General features: G+C 38.5%; 1 protein-coding gene across 6 annotated transcripts in view; it reads left to right on the plus strand.

Annotated features, from left to right (window-relative positions):
• Slc7a2 (solute carrier family 7 member 2) overlaps positions 1 to 22,001 on the plus strand; it is a 58,091-nt gene that overhangs the window by 23,126 nt on the left and 12,964 nt on the right. For 5 of the 6 annotated variants that reach the window (XR_007208522.1, XM_048330393.1, XM_048330394.1 and 2 more), the window contains 5 exons: positions 13,674 to 14,060; positions 14,602 to 14,757; positions 17,645 to 17,810; positions 19,531 to 19,664; positions 20,568 to 20,790. Coding sequence is in view for 5 of the 6 variants with exons in the window: in XM_048330393.1 (XP_048186350.1) it covers positions 13,685 to 14,060; positions 14,602 to 14,757; positions 17,645 to 17,810; positions 19,531 to 19,664; positions 20,568 to 20,790 (1,055 nt within the window). In the remaining variant the exon portion in view is untranslated. Of the gene's footprint in view, positions 1 to 13,463; positions 14,061 to 14,601; positions 14,758 to 17,644; positions 17,811 to 19,530; positions 19,665 to 20,567; positions 20,791 to 22,001 lie in introns of those variants that run through there. The other variant, XM_048330390.1, reaches the window with a different exon arrangement.

The raw sequence follows: 22,001 nt of genomic DNA on the forward strand, positions 1-22,001 counted from the left end.
CTCTTCCTCACTCCTTCTGTCCTGCTCCCTTTCTCTACCTCTGCCTTGTGGAATTTATATTATTTTCCTTTAAGAGCTACTTTATTGTATTTTCATTTATCCTGAATATAGTTTTGTTTTTATTGGGAAGCTCTTCAGAGTATCCAGTCCACTATACTTCTGGAAGGAATAGATATTCTCATGTAATTGCTAAGATATGTTTTATAGTTTTCAATAAGCATTTGTGGTATGGAGAAGATATCTATACCTATAAACTTCAACAGCAACATAGATTGGTAAGATTCAGGTTCCTCAAGTCTTCCTAGCATTTAAACTACAAGATTGAACATCTCTAATCCAAAAATATGACTGCCACATAATGCTCAAATTCTTGAGTTTCAGAGTCTGTAAATTCCCCAAATCTCTGAAATCTGAAGTACTTCTGGTCTCAAGCATTTCAGATAAGATACTGTACTATTTTGAATTTATGTCAAGAGATTAGTATGTTTATATTTGGACATACAGGATACAAGGAGAAGCTTGTTTATATACAATTTATTGGGGAGGAGGAAGAGGTAAGATGAGAGGAAGGAGGAGACGGGATTCTGGCCCTTTGGTCTCACTCAGCTCCCCCGGAAGTAATGGAAGTGAATTGGAGAATCATTCAGAGCATGGGGAGGGGCAGAGGACAGGAAGACTTAGGTTCCATACTGATCCATCCCCATCTTTGTGCCCAGGAAGTAATCCATGGGCCTTAGTATTTTTCCATTAAAACTTATCAGCGGTCTATTTCATTGCAAATCTCCTTTATTCTTTCTAAATAATAGGTTTTATATTTGCATAATTTTCAGTATTCCAAGAGTAAGATTTTCAAATATACATCTTTGGTTTAGTCATAACATCCATTGCCATGCATTGATGCCTGCTCCATAATAAGCACCTTATGACCTACCCAGAAACCGTTCTAACACTTACTTGGAAGGATAAAATAATGAGCTGAAATACTTTGTGTGTTTCTCTGTGCTGTTGTAACTTTCACATTTAACTCTGACTTTTTTTCCTGTGGCATCTTTAAAGCGGGAGTAAGAACAAAAAGATAGAGTACACAATCAGGAACAAGTTCTTAACATTGTGATTAATTTCCCTGTGTTTACTCATAGTTTATTGCGATAGCACTTTAACTGTGGGAAGTGAAAAAATGACCAAAAATTATTGATTGGGGCAAGAGTCAAGGATGTACTCAGGGCAAGTCCCAACCTGCAACTACAGACAAAGTTGGAGTGCAATTTGAGCCATTTTGCACAGATGGGACTTGTGTTTCCTCTGAAGTGAGGTTAGAATGATCCCTCCATCCCACTAGAGAAGTGTGCCTTGGAGATGAATAGTATCATTCTGTGACTGTCTTAGATGTGGCTGGAACTTGATCTACCTCGTTATTCAGGACATTTTCAACCATGTGTCTTTGAAGAAAAACAAAAGTATTTTAAAAAACTTTTCTTTAAAAAGATTACTATGATTTGATTGATATATTAATTTTCTTAATTATAGTAACCATTTCAGTATGAATAAGTAAATTAAAATAAGTACACTTTAAAAATACACAAACACAAAAACAATCAAGCTACAGAGGGGGAAACGAGAATAGCTAGAAATTGCAGTAGTAATTATTGCTATTTTTGTAATTGCTTCTTATTCTTCAATGAATTGCCTTTGCATTCACAAAAAGATGTCCTGGAAGAGGTTCCCTATAAAGGAATGGGCTGGGACATAAAATTGTAGAAGGGACAGTCCTGAGGGAGGCACGGGCATTGGTCTGAAATGATTTGTTTGCTAGGGGTTTCACTTTGACAAGGAGTTGTTTACCTTTAAGTTATCCAGGTAAAATTTTGCGTGCCTGGTTAGTGATAGTCTGTGCCCGAGTTCCCACTCAGGGTACATTAAGCAACTGGATAGTGTTACATGATGAAACATTGTTTTGCTACTTACAAACAAGGACATTCCTGCAAGCAGGATTTGTTGAACCCTTGCTAAGGAAGATTCTTAAGCAAACTTAGTCTTTATTGACATAAGACAAATGGAATAGGAGGACAAGGAATGAGAGTTTGAATTCAGTAAATTTGCAAGAAGAATAATTTTCATTGATTATTTGTAAAATGTCTGTTGGTGACAGAAAAATAAGTTGCTTGTACCTGAGAACATTCTTTAATGACAAAGCTAGTGGACTCAATCTGCATATGTAACATTAGAAAAATAAAATAAAAAGTAGAATTCTCGCTGGGCACCAGTGACTCATGCCTGTAATCCTTAGCTACTCAGGAGGCTAACATCTGAGAATCCAGGTCCAGAACCATCCCGAGCAAGAAAGTTCTTGAAACTTATCTCCAATTATCCATCTAAAACCTGAAAGTGGAGCTGTGGCTCAAGTGTTAAGAGTGTTAACCTGGAGAAAAAAAAATCATAGATGCAGTGCATAAAACTAGAATTTAAGTCCCATTACTAGTACCCTTCCCCCCTAAAAAAGCAGATTTCTAAATACTCATAGAAGAAACATGGCTACAAGTCTATGCACTATAACAATAAAAGGTATTGTTGTTTGGAAAGAAGGCAAATATAGTCCAAATTGTAGTAAGATAATGTAATGAATATTCAGCATGAAGAATAAGAGGAGAAATACCAGAAGGAATCACTGTGGCTTCCATGGGAAGGAAAGGTTCCATTTTTAAATATAAAAGAATAAAGAAAATAATAGGACCTTGCAAGCCAAGAAATGTTTTAGTTGGAGTTTTGTATTTCATCATGAAGTCCAACATAGAAAGGGCAGAACCTAGTATGAGAGTAATAGGTGACTAAAAGGAAGGAGAGCTGAGAACAGAAGTTGTCTGACTGGAAGAAAAAAACCAACGTAACCATAAGGGAACCTGAAGTCAAGGTTGGTAAAGAGAGAACCAAGGTGCTTTCATCTGGTTCATAATTTAGGTCTGGATGGACTGTATCTTGTGACAATTAAAATAATTTACAGATATTTGCAAAGAATAAACACCTGTTCCATCTTGTCATCCTGGAGTATGAAAGAGAGAGAAGAAGAAAGGAGAGAGGTACTTGCCCTTCTTACCAAATTGGAGACCAGTGTAGATTTTGGAAACCACAGAGCAGGAAGTCAGACACTATTCATCAGCAAAGTTCCAGAAAATTGTAATATGTACATGGAAAAGAAGAAACTGATTCTAAGAGGTATTGTGTTCACTATGAACAAGTAATGTCTAGCAAACTCAAAATCCTCTTCATGGTGCTTAAACCAGATTTGGGATGCTTAAATTTAATGTGCTAGTATTTTAGCAAAGCCCCTAACACCACTTATTATGATAACCTTGCAATAAGCTGGAGATAATTGAGTTTCTGTTTCGTTGAATGATCTCCTCAGGGTGTTGATCAGTGTGCCAAAATTATTTTAGAGAGACATTCTTGGTGCCATGGTATTCTCTTCTTGGTTCTGTCAGGCCTAACTTAATTTCTTTTAACTTAAAGAAAGTGAGAAAGCATGCTTATCAAATTTTAGTGAAAAGATAGGTAAAGTATTTACTACATTGATTGATGGACTGAGATTATAGCCTGTGCCCAAATACTTTGAAATACTCTGAAATTTAATGCTGCGTTTAGGTTTTAAAGTAGTGCAACAAAAGGAACCCACTCTATGTAATTATCTTTGAGGGAGAAAGAAAGCATAATGCTTTCGTTGACTACAAAGCAAGTGCAATTCATTCACTCACACACTGATTCAAAAAATGTTTACTGAACTCCTATCTGCACTTCAAAAACTGTGAGGATACAACTGATGAATTCATCACAGACCTTGATTTCAAGAGATTTGCAACCTAAAGGAGTTATTAAATCCATAGGATTGCCTTTAAGATACACTGCAGGGACTGGGAATATGGCCTAGTGGCAAGAGTGCTTGCCTCCTACACATGAAGCTCTCGGTTCGATTCCCCAGCACCACATATATGGAAAATGGCCAGAAGGGGCGCTGTGGCTCAGGTGGCAGAGTGCTAGCCTTGAGTGGGAAGAAGCCAGGGAAGGTGCTCAGGCCCTGAGTCCAAGGCCCAGGACTGGCCATAAAAAAAAAAAAAAAGATACACTGCAAATCATATGGCTTAAATTAACAGAATATTTTGGCCTACAGTTCTGAAAACTACCAGTCAAAAATCAAAGTGACAGTTGGGCTATACTTTCCTGAAACCCACAGGAGATTCCTTCCTTCCTTCCTCCAGCTCTGCTGATGGCCATTAATCTTTACCACTCCTTGGTTTATAGCTGCACCACTCCAATTTCTGCTTCTGTCATCACCTGGCATTCATCCCACATCACACAACAATTTCCTCTTCTAATAAGGACACTAGTCATACTAGATTAGGGCTTACCCTGTGACCTTTATTTAATAGCACCTTTAAAGACTGCTTCCAGAAAACCTTATGAAACAAGACACTAGGAATTAGAATTCAACATAGCTTTTGCAGGGGACACAATTCAGCACATTAAGGATTAAGACCTAAGTTCTTCCAAGCAGTTGTGTATAATTATGATTAAAAATAAAAGTGACAAATTAGTACAACCACTTTGGAGAACAGTATGGAGGTTTCTCAAAAAGCTCAATATAGACCTACCCTATGACCCAGCCGTACCACTCCTAGGCATCTATCCTAAACAGCAAGTCCCAAGATATCAAAAAGACCTCCATGTTTATCGCGGCACAATTCACAATAGCCAAAATATGGAAACAACCCAGATGCCCCTCCACAGACGAATGGATCCAAAAAATATGGTACTTATACACAGTGGAATACTACATAGCGATTAGGAATGGTGAAATATTGTTATTCGCAGGGAAATTGTCAGAACTCGAACAAATAATGTTGAGCGAGACAAGCCTAGAACACAGAAAACAAAGGGGCATGATCTCCCTGATATATGACTGTTAACAAAGGGAGACGGAGAGACAGTAGAGACCAAGTCTGTGAATACTGTATATGTTCTTGATACATTGTATATTGTATATATGTCTACCTGACCTAGAGAAGGGATAGAAAAACAGGACGTAAGATATCACAAGAAATGTACACACTGCCCTACTATGTAACTGTACCCTTTTTGCACAACACCTTGTAAAAAAAATTGTGTTCAATTAATAAATAAAAAAATAAAAATAAAAGTGACAAAAATACAGATTGGGCTGAAGGCTCAGTTGCAAAGCATGACTTCCACAGCACTCAAGCACATACACACACAAGTGCCTTGAGAACAAGTGACCTAATTTAGCTTGAGGGCCATATGGAGAGTTATTGGGAGCTATCCAGTTTAAGAGGAAAGGATTAACTTTCCAGGAAGAAGAAAGCCCTACAGAAAGGGCAGAAAGCCATGAGCTACAATGAGGCTGAATTCTGAAGAAGTTGAGAGGAAACCCAGTGGAGCTCTGGAGAGGAAGGTGAAGCAGAAGATGGACTGAAGAGATAGAAACAGCAGATCTTGCAGGCCTCTGGCCATGTGCCCAGGCACTACAGGGTGGTTATTATAAACAAAGCAAAAGGAATTGATACCCATATATAAGATGAATGAAATCGTAAGCAAATCAGACTCCAAACATGTCTGGCTACATCTGGATCCCTTAATTTTATTGGGAGTGCCTTTTTTAGCTGTTGGAAGTAAATGTGTTCATCTGAAGGGAGATAAGGTGATAATTTGGGATTCTCTGGAGACTTTTCTGTATTTGTTGTTATAATAGAATTAGACTTAAGGTAGGAGTTAGAAGAGGAGACTTCCATGAAATATGAAGGTCTTGTAGCAGAGCTACATAGAAAGAACAGGATGCCTTGGTATTTGGGCCTCTCCTTCTCTTTGACTGCTCTATAAGGCCATCTGTTGTGATGATTTATATACCCTGTGTATAAAAATCAAGAGCATCAATGGCTTTGAAATGTCACTGAGGGATTGTACAAAAAACTGAATTCATTTAAACATTTTGGCAGGATTATTTAGACACTTTCGTTGCATGTCACTAAAAACAAAGCAAAAAAGTGTTTGAGGGGCTGGGAATATGGCCTAGTGGCAAGAGTGCTTGCCTCGTATACATGAGGCCCTGGGTTCGATTCCTCAGCACCACATATACAGAAAATGGCCAGAAGTGGCGCTGTGGCTCAAGTGGCAGAGTGCTAGCCTTGAGCAAAAAAGCCAGGGACAGTACTCAGGCCCTGAGTTCATAGCCTAGGACTGGCCAAAAAAAAAAAAAAGTGTTTGAGATGTACGAAGTCATAAGCAACTCAGACTCAGTTGCTTTTGTGTTTCCTGGCCCTCTGTTATAGTCATTGTAATTGCACTTACACCTTTGGTGCACTTTTTCTTGTGTGTTCTCAGCTGCTTAGAGTTGACCTTTTCTAATGTCACATATTGCACCAAACACATCATATTTAAGTGAGGTGTGGAGGCAATTCTCAAAGAAGCACTGGCTAGCTGCCCAAAGGCATTTAAAAGACATTTCAACTTGCACAACTTTATCTCTTGCAGGAGATCTGAATTGTATTCCCCTTTTCAAACCCTCATTTTCTATTCCTCCCTTCTCCCTCATTTCTTCTCTCTTAACAGGTAGATAACCTGGAGGTTCTCATTCGTTAGGCTGCTGATCCTCTGGGTCAGAAGAAAACTCTCAGGAGCCTATAGAGAAGGAGAAGAACTTTCTTGTTATCTCTGCAGTAGCTCAGAAGATCTGGGAGCCAAAACAGAAGTGGAGGACGTGGGGGCAGGCCAGGGACAGTGGAAACACACAGATCAATATATTTTCACTTGTGTGGGGGTGAGAAGGTAAACATTCTAAGGATAGTAGGTGGACATGATGGCCTTCAGTATTCAAGGCTAGAGATCTAGAAAGCCTACTCATCTAAATACCTTGTTTCATGAAAATATCTCCCAAATTTTGGTGCATTTAGTGGTATGTATAAAGGGCAAGCCTCATAATGTATTAAACTGTCTTTAAATAACTTACTGGAAAAAATGTTAAAAAATAAATTCAAACCTGCTCTTGGAAGAAAGAGAAATAATCCGGACATGACAAAAGCTGGTGGGTTGGAGGAGTTGGAAATGGAGACTAGCCCGTGCATGGAGCAGGGCCTCCCCAAACCATTCAGACCTTCATCATCAGTCTCTGGTTTCAGTGAACGGCACAAGAGCAGCTCAGCATAGCATTAATTGCAAGGAGGCTTGCTGTGATGACACAAGGGAATCCCACACATCAGCCTGAGAAGGGCCTGAGGAAAAGCTGGCCTGCACCTCTCCTGGGGCAGCAGATTGGTGACCTCTGCCCTTCCCTGGCAGTCTGCCTTCTTTCTGCGGCCAGCCTCTTGGTGTCTCTACCACTTTCAGCTGGTTCCCAGTCAGTGATTCAGCCACTGTGTAGAATATTGAGGTCATCTTAGTATGCTCTGACTTTAAATATTTAAAAGGCATTGGTCTCTGGCTCAGTTACAGTGACCTGTGGCTTAGGGGTGGGAAGACAGTGCTACACAGAGCAGAAAGAAGTTGGGCCAGGTTGGGAACTTTCACCAAGATGACACTGTAGCACAGTGACTGAATAAAAGGCCCAGAGTCATACATGCTGGGTTTGGTCTTTGGTTCCACCACATGTTGACTGTGATGTTGACTAACTGTTGATCCTCAGTCTTAGAATCTGTACCATGAAATTGATTGTCCTAAAGTGCATGCCTACAATCTCAGCATCTAGGAGGAAGAGACAGGATGATCTTGAGTTCCAAGCTAGCTTATCTCAAAAACAAAACAATATGTGGTTTTTTGGGATTTTTTTGGCCAGTCCTGGGGCTTGGACTCTGGGCCTGAGCACTGTCCCTGGCTTCTTTTTGCTCAAGGCTAGCACTCTGCCACTTGAGCCACAGCGCCACTTCTGGCCATTTTCTGTATATGTGGTGCTGGGGAATCGAACCCAGGGCCTCATGTATATGAGGCAGGCACTCTTGCCACTAGGCCATATCCCCAGCCCCCAATATGTGTTTTTAAGACACTTGTTAGACAAAGTAATCATTGTTGTTATTTATTATTGTAATTAACCCTTACTGTTATTATCTTGACCTTACAAAGGTATTATGGAAAATTGTGAAAGGAGTAAGACAGTGTCAGGTCAGTACTAGGAAAATGATAAGCACTTAACAAACTGTAGCCATTTTTTATTTAATTTTATAGTCAAGGTGATGTACAGAGGGGTTACAGTTGCATATGTAAGGTAATGAGTACATTTCTTGTCAGACTTATTACTCCCTCCCTCATTTTTCTTCCACTTTTGCTGTCCCCCAGGGTCCCCCCAAGTTGTGCAGTTAATTTTAACATATTGTCTTGTGAGTATCGCTGTTGAATTGGTTCACCCTTTGTCCTTTGTCCTTTGTCTCACCATTTCGATGTTCCTCTTCCCTTCCCTATTTTTTTTTTTTTTTTTGGCCAGTCCTGGGCCTTGGACTCAGGGCCTGAGCACTGTCCCTGGCTTCTTTTTGCTCAAGGCTAGTACTCTACCACTTGAGCCACAGCGCCACCTCTGGCCTTTTCTACATATGTGGTGCTGAGGAATCAAACCCAGGGCTTCATGTATGCAAGGCAAGCACTCTTGCCACTAGGCCATATCCCCAGCCCCCCTTCCCTAATTAAGATAAACGTTTATACAATACCTGTACCAAAATCAAATACAGTGACAACAGTAGTAGCATTTGTAGACTACTGATAGGTATGAAATAACTTTGGAAAAGGTATCTCATGATGTCTGCAATGGCTCTTAGAGGGTGACTCCTCTTATCAGCATGAGGAAAGGGAACAGGTTGTACCCTCTGCCACTCCAGAGTAATTTATTAGCTAACAATTGCTGACTAGAGAACCTTTGGGACCAGTATCTGCCTGTGTTGAAGCTGAAGCTGTGTTAGTGCTGAAGCTGCTGCTAAGCTCAGGCAGAGTGCTGATGGAGCCAGGGGCTCTGTTTACCAAGGTATTAAAGGCTTTACTTTCTTCATTTTTTTTTTCTTTACTTCCTTCCCAACCCTAAAAAACAAAGATGCACAGGGAAAATTTTTTCATTCTGCATCTACTTGAATGAGACAACTAATAATGCCTTGCCCCCACCTTCCTTTTTGCTTTTTACTAAAGTTGGTGGGAGTCACATGTTTCAGTAGAATCTGCTGTTCATTTGGTAGATGACTTTGGAAAAATGGTTGCCCATGAGACATTTCAAATACATTTTACTCCAGCTTCCTGACTAGAACAAAAAGAAAGAAAATGTGAAAGTCATTAGTACAATGGTTTTCACTTTATAGTGCTCTCATGAGCCTTTAATTTTATATCTGTTTTGGCATTCTACCAATCTAGAGAAAGCTTTAAAAGATAAAATTGTTCAGGAAATTTGATTTGGAGGAAAGATAGTGTGGGGGTCAACTATAAGTGAAATGCACTTGAAAAGTGCTCCTGTTTTCTAGAAAAACGAAGGTTTTAGGGTTTCAATGCAAAGTTGCTTGTTGCTAATAGACTGAAAACTTTCCATCTCACATTGTTTTTTATCCTGAATAAAACTTTCATTGGATTTTTGGGAAATTAATTTTTCAAGGCTAGGTGAAAAGAATGTCAACAATTCCATAATATATCCATGCATCCTGTTACTTACATAATAATTTGAAATTTTGTCTTGGAATTTTTAAATTGTGAAGCATAATTGCTGATGTGTGGGAAGGATACAGAGTCAAATACCTAAATGGGGGGGGGGGGGAGTGGAAGTGACAGTGGTCTCTGGACTGTGTGGCATAATGGCATTTTCCCCCATCAGTTAAAAACCATATATACATTCTCTGATGAGGAAATGAGAATGGCCAAGAGACATATGAAAAAGTGCTCTATATCACTGGCCATAAAAGAAATGCAAATCAAAACAACATTGAGATTCCATCTCACCCCAGTAAGAATGTCCTATATCAAGAAAACCAACAAAAACAAATGTTGGAGGGGATGTGGTCAAAAGAGAACCCTACTTCATTGTTGGTGGGAGTGTAAACTGGTTCAGCCACTCTGGAAAGCGGTATGGAGACTCCTCAGAAGGCTAAACATAGAGCTACCCTATGACCCAGCAGCCCCACTTTTGGGCATCTGCCCAAAAGACCACAAACAAGAACACACTAAAGCCACCAGCACAACAGTGTTCATCGCAGCACAATTTGTCATTGCTAGAACATGGAACCAACCCAGATGCTCCTCAGTAGACGAATGGATCAGGAAAATGTGGTACATAAACACAATGGAATTTTATGCCTCTATCAGAAAGAATGACATTGCCCCATTCGTAAGGAAATGGAAGGACTTGGAAAAAATTATACTAAGTGAAGTGAGCCAGACCCAAAGAAACATGGACTCTATGGTTTCCCTCATAGGGAATAATTAGCACAGGTTTAGGCAAGTCACAGCAAAGGATCACAAGAGCCCAATAGCTATACCCTTATGAACACATAAGATAATGCTAAGTGAAATGAACTCCATGTTATGGAAATGACTGTTATATCACTGTTGTAATTACTTTCAACATGCCATGTGAAACCGTAGCATCTATTATTGATGATCCTCTTGTATGCCCTTCCTGTGGTTGTACCTGCACTATTTCTGTATCTTATCTGAGTACATTGGAAACTGTGTATACTGGTATTAGAACTAGGAAAGTGAAAGGGAATACTAAAATCGAGAGACACAGGGTAAAAAGACAAATGACTACAAAAGCAATACTTGCAAAACTGTTTGATGTAAATCAACTGAACAACTCATGGGGAGAAAGGGAAAGGGGGAGGGGAAGGGGGAATGAGGGAGGAGGTAACAGTACAAGAAATTTATCCAATGCCTAACATATGAAAATGTATCCTCTCCATACATCAGTTTGACAATAAAAATTTTTTTTAAATCATATATACATGTTCTCCCCCAAAGTTAGCAGCTGGAATGAGGAAGGGAAAACTTGGGTATCACTGGAATGAGGTAATTTGCTGAGGCTTCATTGGAATGCCTTCTCTATTCACTCATTAGCTGCCACTACCCAAGATTTATTATCGGCCTATGTGAGCAATGTGTGAATCCCATTTGAAATCCCAGCCTTTACATGGGGCAGGATGAACAAGGTTCATTTCTAGTAATTAAATGTTACTTCAAACTATTGAACCAAAGTGAAAATTCAGGATAACTTTTAACTGTAATTAGCAGAGTTTCCATGGGTAGAAATCCTGGTGTTGAATCAGCCAGAGCTAAGGGTTTCCCAGACTTGAAATACTTCACTGTCCATCTGTCAACCTTCACTGAAGTTTTAGAAGGCAGTAACTCCATGTTGCTAAGGAAGGAATTTAGCTTTTTGGCAAGAATTCATAAAGGTTAAGCTGCGGTGGTAGTGCATGTCTTTAGTAACCCAGCTACTTGAGAGGTGAAAGCAAAATAGAGTTCAAGGCTAGCCCAGCAAGAATTAACTAAGAGTTAACCAGACCTTATCTCAAAATCAAAAAAATGAAAAAGCTAAGAGTGTAGCTCACCGAGTGGCAGAGTGCTTGCCTATGGTATGTTAGGCCCTGTGTTCAATCCCTAATGCTGAAAAATATTTATATATTTTATCTATATAAAATATAGATATCAACTTATATTATTAACATCAGACCCAAATACTGTTTTTCTCATTCTTTTGTTTTCTTGCTACGTTCATACATCAGTGTGCCTCCTCCTCACAAATACTTTACAAAAAGCTGAAACTACTTTTCATTATCTACTGAACACTGCTGAGACTCAACAGATGTTTGTTTAATAAGGACTCATTAAAATTGACACAGTATGTTTTTATGTTCTTTTACTGTCATCCCATTTTATTTCTACAAAATTACTTATGTATCACAGCTTTTGTAATCAGTATTTTACCTGGCTATGAATAGAAGCATTGTTGGCAAAGGCTGTTGAGTACCTGTCAGTTCTAAGAAGCTCTTGACACATGCTTTTCAATTACTCAAAGACAAATGGATGTTTGATAAATGGAAATACCTTATTTGTTATTTTTAAATGAAAATGATATTTAAAACATTTAGATAAATGTTGACAAATGGTTAAGGATTTTAGAATATGTAAAAGTCCAAATTCTTGAGCTGTGATATGGTTATCCCTGATGAACATAATAAAACTGTAAGAAACCATATATAACACCAAGTTTGCCATGCAATATGTAGAAGAAGACCTAATACGATTTTGAACTAAAAATGTACTGACTATTCCTTGTCCTCAGTTATTTCTAATGCACTGAATTACATGTAGAGTAGGCCATTTAGGGCTTTTAGTTTTTATATTTCTTGTATACATAGCTTCTGCATATTCCTTGGAATTTTAATTAGAAATCACTATTAAGAACACACTTTATGATATTCATAGAAATAAAATTATCCCCCTGTACAAATATGACTATATTAAAATTTGGTATCTTTTTTTATACTTTTGCAGCTATAAAATGTATCTTTTCAGCCTATATTGGTATATACTATAAAATGTACTATAAAATAAATAATATAAATAAAATCACACATATTTATATATGCCCAAAACCCATTCTTTGTTTGATCAGCTAGGTTGTTTGGACCTGTAAGGCATGGGAGTTTTCTACTTCTTTACTCTCTCCATTTAGAAAAGAAGACTCAACTGGGCACTGGTGGCTCAAGCATATAATCCTAGCTACTCAGAAGGCTGAGATCTGAGGATCGTGGTTTAAAACTAGCTCTGACAGGAAATTTGTGAGACTCTTTAGTTAACCACCAAAAACCCAGAAGTAGAGCTATGACTCAAGTAGTAAGATCTAGCCTTGAGCAAAAAGGATTAGAGACAGCGGAGTTCAAGCCCCAGGACCCTCAGACACATAAGTGTACCAAAAAAAAGTATATAATGATTGATACTTGTCATGGACTTATTTAAAATCCTAAGTATAATAAGCATGTGCCAACCTGTAGTTAAAGAACAGTTGAATATTTGTTTTAGTAAGAAGGATCCAAGTATGCTTTGGGGGAAGGATTTTTTTCATTAGGCTGAGCCCACATCTGCTCCATGTTAATTGTTGCACATAAAAGTAGAGTGGGTCACACATACTTAGTAAAGCTATGGAATACATACGATCACCTTTTTACCTGTTTTAGACAATTGCTCCACCGGAAGTCAATAGAGCTAGAAGCCATATGTGTGTAACACAGTTCTATACATAGGCCTGTAACAATTCCTGGCATTTGGTATATAGCCTTAAAAATCTTGGGATGGATAAATGATAAGAGAACTTTCAAATTAGACAATTCATGTATCCCATCTCCTGGGATACATTTCCATCCACATACCTTTAAAAATTGCAGAAACTGAACAAAAATAGCATATCCTTTTGATCACTGAGGGCTGCTATTCCTCTGCTCCTCTGTCCCTCACAAAGCCCTTGTTAGAATTCCTGACTTGGGTGTAGGAGGGAATGAACTCTAGGATGTTTGCAGCTGGGTCTGGTCCTGTTAAGCCTTCCTGATTGCCTGCCTGGCCTCTGTGAACAAACACAGCCTCCTTCATCTTGTGGAAACCACTTGCTTAATGGAGAGGAGGTGGTTCACATGAGCTAATCTCTTTCTTCCTCTTCTCAGGTTCTCTCAGAATGATTCCTTGCAGGGCAGTGTTGACTTTTGCCCGATGTCTGATCCGGAGAAAAATAGTCACTTTGGACAGTCTAGAAGATTCCAAGCTGTGCCGCTGTTTGACCACCATGGACCTCATCGCCCTCGGGGTCGGGAGCACTCTGGGTGCCGGGGTTTATGTGCTCGCTGGGGAAGTCGCCAAAGCGGATTCCGGGCCGAGTATCGTGCTGTCCTTCCTCATCGCCGCCCTGGCATCTGTGATGGCCGGCCTTTGCTATGCCGAGTTCGGTGCCCGAGTTCCCAAGACGGGCTCCGCCTATTTGTACACGTATGTTACGGTCGGCGAGCTGTGGGCCTTCATCACCGGCTGGAATCTCATTTTATCCTATGTGATAGGTATGTTGCCGAAGCCTGAGAGGCTGCCCGCGCTCAGGAGTAGGTCTGCTATTCCTTAGCTGCCGGGTGATCCCTGTATATCTCAGTTCTCTCAGCTTGAAAATGTTTGATTCTCATCCATCTGAACTTGGGGGAAAAAAATTCCCAACAATTTTTAGTGATAATTCTTATAGTTGTTTATTACAAATAATTTGCCTGGTCGCACAGTTATAAACTTGAACTTTCAATTGCTGTTGTAGGCCTAACATGATATGGTTACAACATGCAGGAATATTGTGAGTTCAAGGCCAACCTGGGGTACATAGCAAGACCCCCCTCAATAAAAATAGTAGTAGTTATAATAGTTAATTATCGTAACAAATTGCTATTGTAACTAGAAATACAAAATGTAACTTAATTTTATGTTTAAATTATATGATTTATATGTGATTAAAATTTTCACTCAAACTAAGATGTGTTTATCCTAGATAGAGTAGCAAATGATGTTATGTTCACTTTCTGACAGTGACCTTGTATTCTCTGAACATTCTGTTTTGGGAAGGTACGTCAAGTGTTGCAAGAGCGTGGAGTGGCACTTTTGATGAACTTCTTAACAAACAGATTGGTCAGTTTTTCAGGACATATTTCAAAATGAATTATACCGGCCTTGCAGAATATCCAGACTTTTTTGCTGTGTGCCTTATATTACTTTTAGCAGGTAAGAAAAAGTTATGTGGCATTCTTTATAATGAGCCCAACGCTCAGTCCCCCCAAAATAGTTAACTACTGAATTTGGATCTGAGCCTTCATTTTCTGATGTGGACATATTGTAGACAACCACATTTGGTGCAATAATTTCTCATTTTTTCATCAGTATTGTAGCATAGTAGTTTAGAAAGACATAAGAATTAGAGTAGGAAAAACAAGAACCAAAAAAAAAAAAAAAAGAATTAGAATAGAGGCAACCAGGTTTTCGTTCTTGTGCTTACCACACTCTAGTTTTATAATTTGATTTACTTAATCTTCCATCACTCAGTTTGCTCAACTATAAAGTAAGCCTACAGGCTTTTCATTTGGTACATAGTAAGCACTCAGATGATAGTTTTATTTTGTAAGTATAGTTGATCTAGTTTTATTTTATAGGCATAGTTGATCCTCTTGTTTTAGTTGAACGTTTTCCATTCTGATTGTCATCCGCAGTCACCCTTAAGCTATGTGGACTACACTAAAAATAAAATTTGTTCCTGCTTTCTACTTCACATTATTTATCCTTATTCATTTATTTAGTTTGTGTACTGGGGCTTGAACTTGGCGCCTGGAGCTCTCCTCTCCTTCAGCTTTTTCAGTCAAATAGTGCTATATTTGAGCCACACTGCCATTTCTGGCATTTTTGCTGATTAGAGATAGGGTCTTAAGGATTTGTCTGCCCAGGTTGTCTTCAGTCCTCATATCTTACCCCCTGAGTAGCTAGGATTATAGGTATGAGCCACTGGTGCCCAGGTACCCTCGCTTTTCCATACAGCCTTACCTTCAATATTTTTCTCTTCTCATTAGAAGGATGTGAGGGAGGTGCATTTCTATTAGGAATTGTTTACCTGAAAAATAATAGAGTTTTAAAAATAGCCTTACTTAAAAAAAATAGTTACTACTCAAATATAGGGGTAGGGGCAAGAACATGAAAAAACTTGGTCCAAAATATCTTGCTTCTAATGTCAAGAAAAAATGCATCCATTGTTTTTCATTAAATGATACATTTTATTTGGTTTCTAAACAGAATAGCTGTTTATATCATGTTATATCATGTTTTATTTAGAGTAGCTTCAACAAACTTAAAATATTCAGCTGGTGAAATATTCTCAGTGGTGAAAAGCATATAGCCCTGATGTGTTTAGAACTGTTATATTCCATGACAAATCTAAGTCTTAGGCCATAAGCCTGTATCATTTGCCCTCTCCTCGTTCACCTTCATACCTGTCCTTTAAGTAGAGTCTGAGCTTATAAATTCTTTGAAATTTCTTTAGCTTTAAATTCTTTGAAAACCAAAATCTTCTATTATAAATATTCATATTGTAGCACCATCTGCCAACTGAAACTTTTTTTTTTTTTGCCAGTCCTGGGACTTGGACTCAGGGCCTGAGCACTGTCCCTGGCTTCTTTTTGCTCAAGGCTGGCACTCTGCTACTTGAGCCACAGCGCCACTTCTGGCCGTTTTCTATATATGTGGTGCTGGGGAATCGAACCCAGGGCTTCATGTATACTAGGCAAGCACTCTTGCCACTAGGCTATATTCCCAGCCCCCAACTGAAATTATTGTCTTATTAAAGGTAGAAGGGAAGCATATGCAGTGTTCAGATTAGATACTTATTTGGAAAGTGCTTGTAGAGCTAAAGGAACTAAGATAAAATGTCAGTGGCTGTACTATGCTCCCAAGGATCTAAGTAGCAGAGGCCTTTAACCCAGTATAAACAATATCCTAGAAGAAAAACTAATTTACATTTAAATTTAATCCAATTTAAGTTGGATCAGACTACCTATAGACAATTTTAACAATGTGAACCAGAAGCCCTATTAACTTAGGGAAAATTATTATAAACAACTAGAAAATGTAGAAAGATGTATATAAAAGGATGATGATGTTTCTGTAATTGTTGCCCTATACAACTAATTGTAAAAGTCCTATCATGTCTTCATAAGTTAAAAAAAAAAGAATGATGATGTCAGTGCTATTTATAAAAACTACCAGGGACCTATCTGTAAATAAGGGCTGGGAATTTGGCTTAGTGGTAGAGTGCTTTCCTAGCATGCATGAAGCCCCAGGTTCAATTCCTTAGTACCACACAAACAGAAAAATCTGGAAGTGGTGCTGTGACTCAAATGGTAGGATGTTATCCTTGAGCAAAAGAAGCTCAGGGACAGACGCCAGGCCCTGTATCCAGGCCCCAGGACTGGCAAAGAAAAAAAAAGGGGTCTCCTGTATATAGTGTATTATTTATTCAGTTGTTGAAAAATGAAGTTACATATTGTCAACATGGAAATAAATATGTGCATGTGCAGGTTGACTTTTACTGTTCATACTTCTTTGGTGTCTTCAGATTACTTGACTAGATATTTTTACAGTGGAACATAAAATAAAGCAATGGAATGATTCTAGATTTAACAAATAACTGTTATATATGACCTTCAAGAAGTACTTTATTTTCTGCTTGTATGTTCACTAGATACAAAGGATATATAGAATTGAACTTTCACATTGGCTGTGAGCTAACTTTTTAGAACAATATTTGATTGAAATTAAGTATTGCCTTATATCTGTCTACTGATGGTAATAATAGCCATTTACTGGACTTAATATACTTCTTGTGAATGGTAGAAATCTCTTGACTAAGTATAATCTGCCTCTAGAAATCAAGTTGGTGGGTTCACAAGACATTGTTTCATAATTAGGTAACTAATAACTATATATGACAATAATAATACCATTGATAATAAATATAACACAATATAAATAGATGTGTGTGAGTTAAGTACATGAATTCTGATTTTTCTCCATATATCTCTACTTTCCCTATAGATTAAAATTTTAAATGTCCTTTCTTTTTCTTTAGGTCTTTTATCTTTTGGAGTAAAAGAATCTGCTTGGGTGAACAAATTCTTCACAGCTATTAATATTCTGGTCCTTCTCTTTGTAATGATTGCTGGGTTTGTGAAAGGAAATGTGGGTAACTGGAAGATTAGTGAAGAGTTTCTCAAAAATATATCTGCCAGTGCCAGGTAAAATATTTACAATTTTATTTTCCCTTTCTCTTTCTCTCTCTTTTTTTTAAATGCTACAGTTTAAGAGTATACTTTATACTTGAAAGTTTTTTCTAGAGCAATGGTTCTCAACCTTTATGATCCTAAGACCTTTTGGAAGGGCTTTCGGTGCTTCCTACTGAGCTTTTGTGAGAAGCTCTGCAGCTGCTACTTCCCAGCCTGGGCTTCTGCTCTAGGTTTGGGGAGGAGCAGAGGCATACTTAACCACTGGGAGAACTTTTGTCTTTTCTCAGTAACAGTTGGCCACTTCTCATTAGCATGGACTGGTGTTGAATGGTGCATCCTTTACTCCTGTTAGTACCACTGTCTAGTTCCACTGCATGCGTTCAGGCTTTTAGTCATTTTTCAAGCCTTAGGTTTTAAAGAATGCTGTTATTTACAAAAGCAGAGAGAATACAAAAAAAGCTGTTGCACAGAATATGGCATATGTTTTCTTTTATATGTGTTGTTTATAATCAGTCTAGCGAAAAAAATGTTTTTCCTGATTATACGGTTTATTTTTTTGTTGTTTTTTTTTGTTTGGTTTGGTTTGGAGTTTTTTTTGCAGGTTGTTTTGTTGTTTTTTTAATCAGATTTACCAAGATGCACTTTCCTGACCTTTCTCAAGACTGTGTTGTTCTTTTTTTTCTCTGATTTTCTAGTTTTTATACATGAAATAAAATATTCAACTGTAGCACTATTAATCAAGTATAGAAAAAATGTTCACTTTTGAACTTTGTTCATAGTAAACTTTAAAGATGTACTGTCTATCTGCCTTACTTTCTTTTTTTTTTTTTTTTTCCAGTCCTGGGCCTTGGACTTGAGGTCTGAGCACTGTCCCTGGCTTCTTTTTGCTCAAGGCTAGCACTCTGCCACTTGAGCCACAGTGCCACTTCTGGCCATTTTCTATATATGTGGGCTGGGGAATTGAACCCAGGGCTTCATGTATGGGAGGCAAGCACTCTTGCCACTAGGCCATATTCTCAGCTCTCTGCCTTACTCTCTAGTTTATGGGTTGAAAACTGGATTTATGTATGTGTGTGCCAGTTTTGGGGCTTGGAACTCAGGGTCTGGGTCTGGGTGCTATCCCTGAGCCTCTTTTACTCAGGCTAGCACTCTACCACTTGAACCACAACTCTGCTTCTGGCTTTCTTGGGGTTGTTAATTGGCAATAAAAGTTTCATGGACTTTCCTGCCCTGGCTGGCTTTGAACTGTAGTCCTCAGATCTCAGCCTCCTGAGTAGCTAGGTTGACAGGTGTGAGCTGCTGGTATCCAGAAGACTTTTTTTCTTATGGGTCTAAGGATAAAACTCAGTGCCTCATACTTGCTAGGCAGACACTCCACCACTTGAGCCACACAAAAATGGATTCTTTTAGGAATTCTTACCTTATCACAGAATATGGAAACTGTATTCTCAAAATTCTGCCTGCATGTGAATTCCAGAAAAAGTGATTCTGGGCCTTCTGTATTTGCTATTGATCAGCCTCTATGTAGATGTTGGTAACACAGAGGGTCATTTGAAGGACTCTGTCTCCTGTATTCTCTTAAGACAGAGTGAGAAAATAGTTTGTTTTATGTATATCATTTTGCAAAAGCTGATGAACACCATAGTCTTGTAAGGATATACTTTGAGACAAATCCCTAAAAGGAGTAGGTTTCTAGGAAAATGCCTTTCAGTGTGTTCCCTCTCTTCCTCAGGGAGCCACCTTCTGAAAACGGGACAAGTATCTATGGAGCTGGTGGCTTTATGCCTTATGGCTTTGCAGGAACATTGGCTGGTGCTGCGACTTGCTTTTATGCCTTTGTGGGGTTTGACTGCATTGCAACAACTGGTAAGAACAGTATGAGAAAAAAGTGTTCCCCTTTGCCACAGGAGCACAGAATCGAGAGACAGCAAAGAGTCAAGGACAGAGGACAAAAGTTGGGATAAAAAGGTGGCAGTTCCCAATCCTTTTGTTATACCAGCTATATTAATTAAAAAAAAATACTTTGGCTCTCTGAGTCTTGGTTTTCATATTGTCAAAACCAGGAGAGCAGTACAGGGATTACCAAGCTCCCTAGGATAACAAACACATATGATACATACTTTGCTCGAGGTCAAATACTTGATAAATGCTAGTTATAACTGCTATTCTAAGCTGTCTGCAAGGGTCTCACTTCCAGATGCCTTTCTTTTTAGATTGTCTTTATTCAGACAGTACATCCAGTTCTTTTCTCTTTATCTAGAACAACGAAGTACTCTTTACTGTCTCACTGGCTTCTTATCATTGCATAGCCTTATAATTGAGTGTGTTTGGAGTTCTTTAAATGTCAGTCTTATTAGGAGACAAAGAATTCTGTTTCTTCCGAAATCTAGTTTCACATAAATACACAAAGTAAGTTTTTCTGAAGCTTGGGTGTCTTGAGAGCCTACAAGGTATCACAACAGTCACTGACTCTCTGGATGGACTAAGACTGTTCTTCTGGTGCCAAATACTTGAGCGCTGATGTGTCTTTTTTCTTTTTTTCTGTGATGTGGGAAGCTGACTTGCTGGGAATTGGATACATATGTTAATAGCAAAAGAACTTCAAAAAGAGAAGAGAAATGTCATAAAATAAATAGAGACAGCTAAGGAAACAGAAGGGACTAGAGTCAAGTAGAATGACCAAGGAGGAGAGGAAGACTGATTCACATTAAATTCTTTACCTAGTCTTGATTTATTAAATGTGCAAATCTTTTGCTTATGTTTCCTTAGGTGAAGAAGTTCGGAATCCCCAGAAAGCTATTCCTATTGGCATAGTGACTTCTTTACTTGTTTGCTTTATGGCCTATTTTGGGGTCTCTGCAGCTTTGACACTTATGATGCCATACTACCTCCTCAATGAGAAAAGTCCCCTTCCTGTGGCATTTGAGTATGTTGGATGGGGTCCTGCCAAGTACGTGGTTGCTGCAGGCTCCCTATGTGCATTGTCAACAAGGTATACTGCATTGTCTTTGAGCAGGAACTATTTGGATTCCTACGAAGTGTAACAGTGTCTGAAAAAAATTGCTTTTGTGGGCTCTGGGTGTAACTCCGTGGTAGACTGCTTGTCTAGCATGTGCAAGGCTTGATCTCCAACAACACCTTCCACAATTCTGCTTTTGTATTCTAAAAATATCTTAACATGAGGAACATATTATACAGCCATGTTCTCACTGAATTGTTTTCCCAGAACTGCTGTGTAAAAATCTGAAGTGATAAAAAAAATTTTCTCCAAGGGGGCTAGGAATATGGCTAGTGGTAGAGTGCTTGCCTTGCATACATGAAGCAAGCCCTGGGTTTGATTCCCTAGCACCACATATATAGAAAACGGCCAGAAGTGGCGCTGTGGCTCAAGTGGCAGAGTGCTAGCCTTGAGCAAAAAGAAGCCAGGGACAGTGCTCAGGCCCTGACAGGGTCCAAGGCCTAGGACTGGAAAAAAAAAAAAATTCTCCATCAGTTAAGCCTCAGATTTTTCAAGATAATGATGGTTTGAGCTTTAGTGGGAGTATATGTAACAACTATGCATGAATATATATTCAATCATGTATGCATCATAATAGTTTGGGATCTTGTGCTAGTATGTTTCTCAGATGGTTTTGGTGTTACTTAAATTGCTTCAGACAATCTGAGTCTCGGTTTTCATATTCTGTACAGAATCACATTTTCTGTTCTTTATACTGAATCTGTACAGATGACAGCTGTATGCTGTGCCATTTTTAAATACAAAGGTACTTTTTATTGTGAACCATTGAGACATTATTTTCAGCACCAATAAAAGTGAACATTCTAGAAACAAAGTATTATTTTCACATTAGACATAGAAATTCATAACATGTTTATATGAAAAGTCTCCAGTGTTCAGATTTCTAGTAGCTGTTTGTTTTAATACATTGAGACTATAGCTCAGAAATATGAACTACTCATATCTCCAATTTATGCATGATCATAAGTAAGACATTTTATTTTAGTTTTGAACCCCACTGCATGGTAGAATAGTCTCACAAAGAGAAAATTTATTTCCTTGATCACTAATATTTTAACTTGAAATGCATTTTCTGTCTGAAATTTAAGAAACCTTTCAATGTCATTCATTCACCTAGACTGATTTTCTAGTCAAGATATTATCAAGTGGCTGTTAGAAATCATCCCCATAGGTTTCTTAGGCAT

The sequence above is a fragment of the Perognathus longimembris genome, chromosome 21 (assembly GCF_023159225.1).
Source record: "Perognathus longimembris pacificus isolate PPM17 chromosome 21, ASM2315922v1, whole genome shotgun sequence".
In the NCBI taxonomy this organism is placed as follows: domain Eukaryota; kingdom Metazoa; phylum Chordata; class Mammalia; order Rodentia; family Heteromyidae; genus Perognathus; species Perognathus longimembris.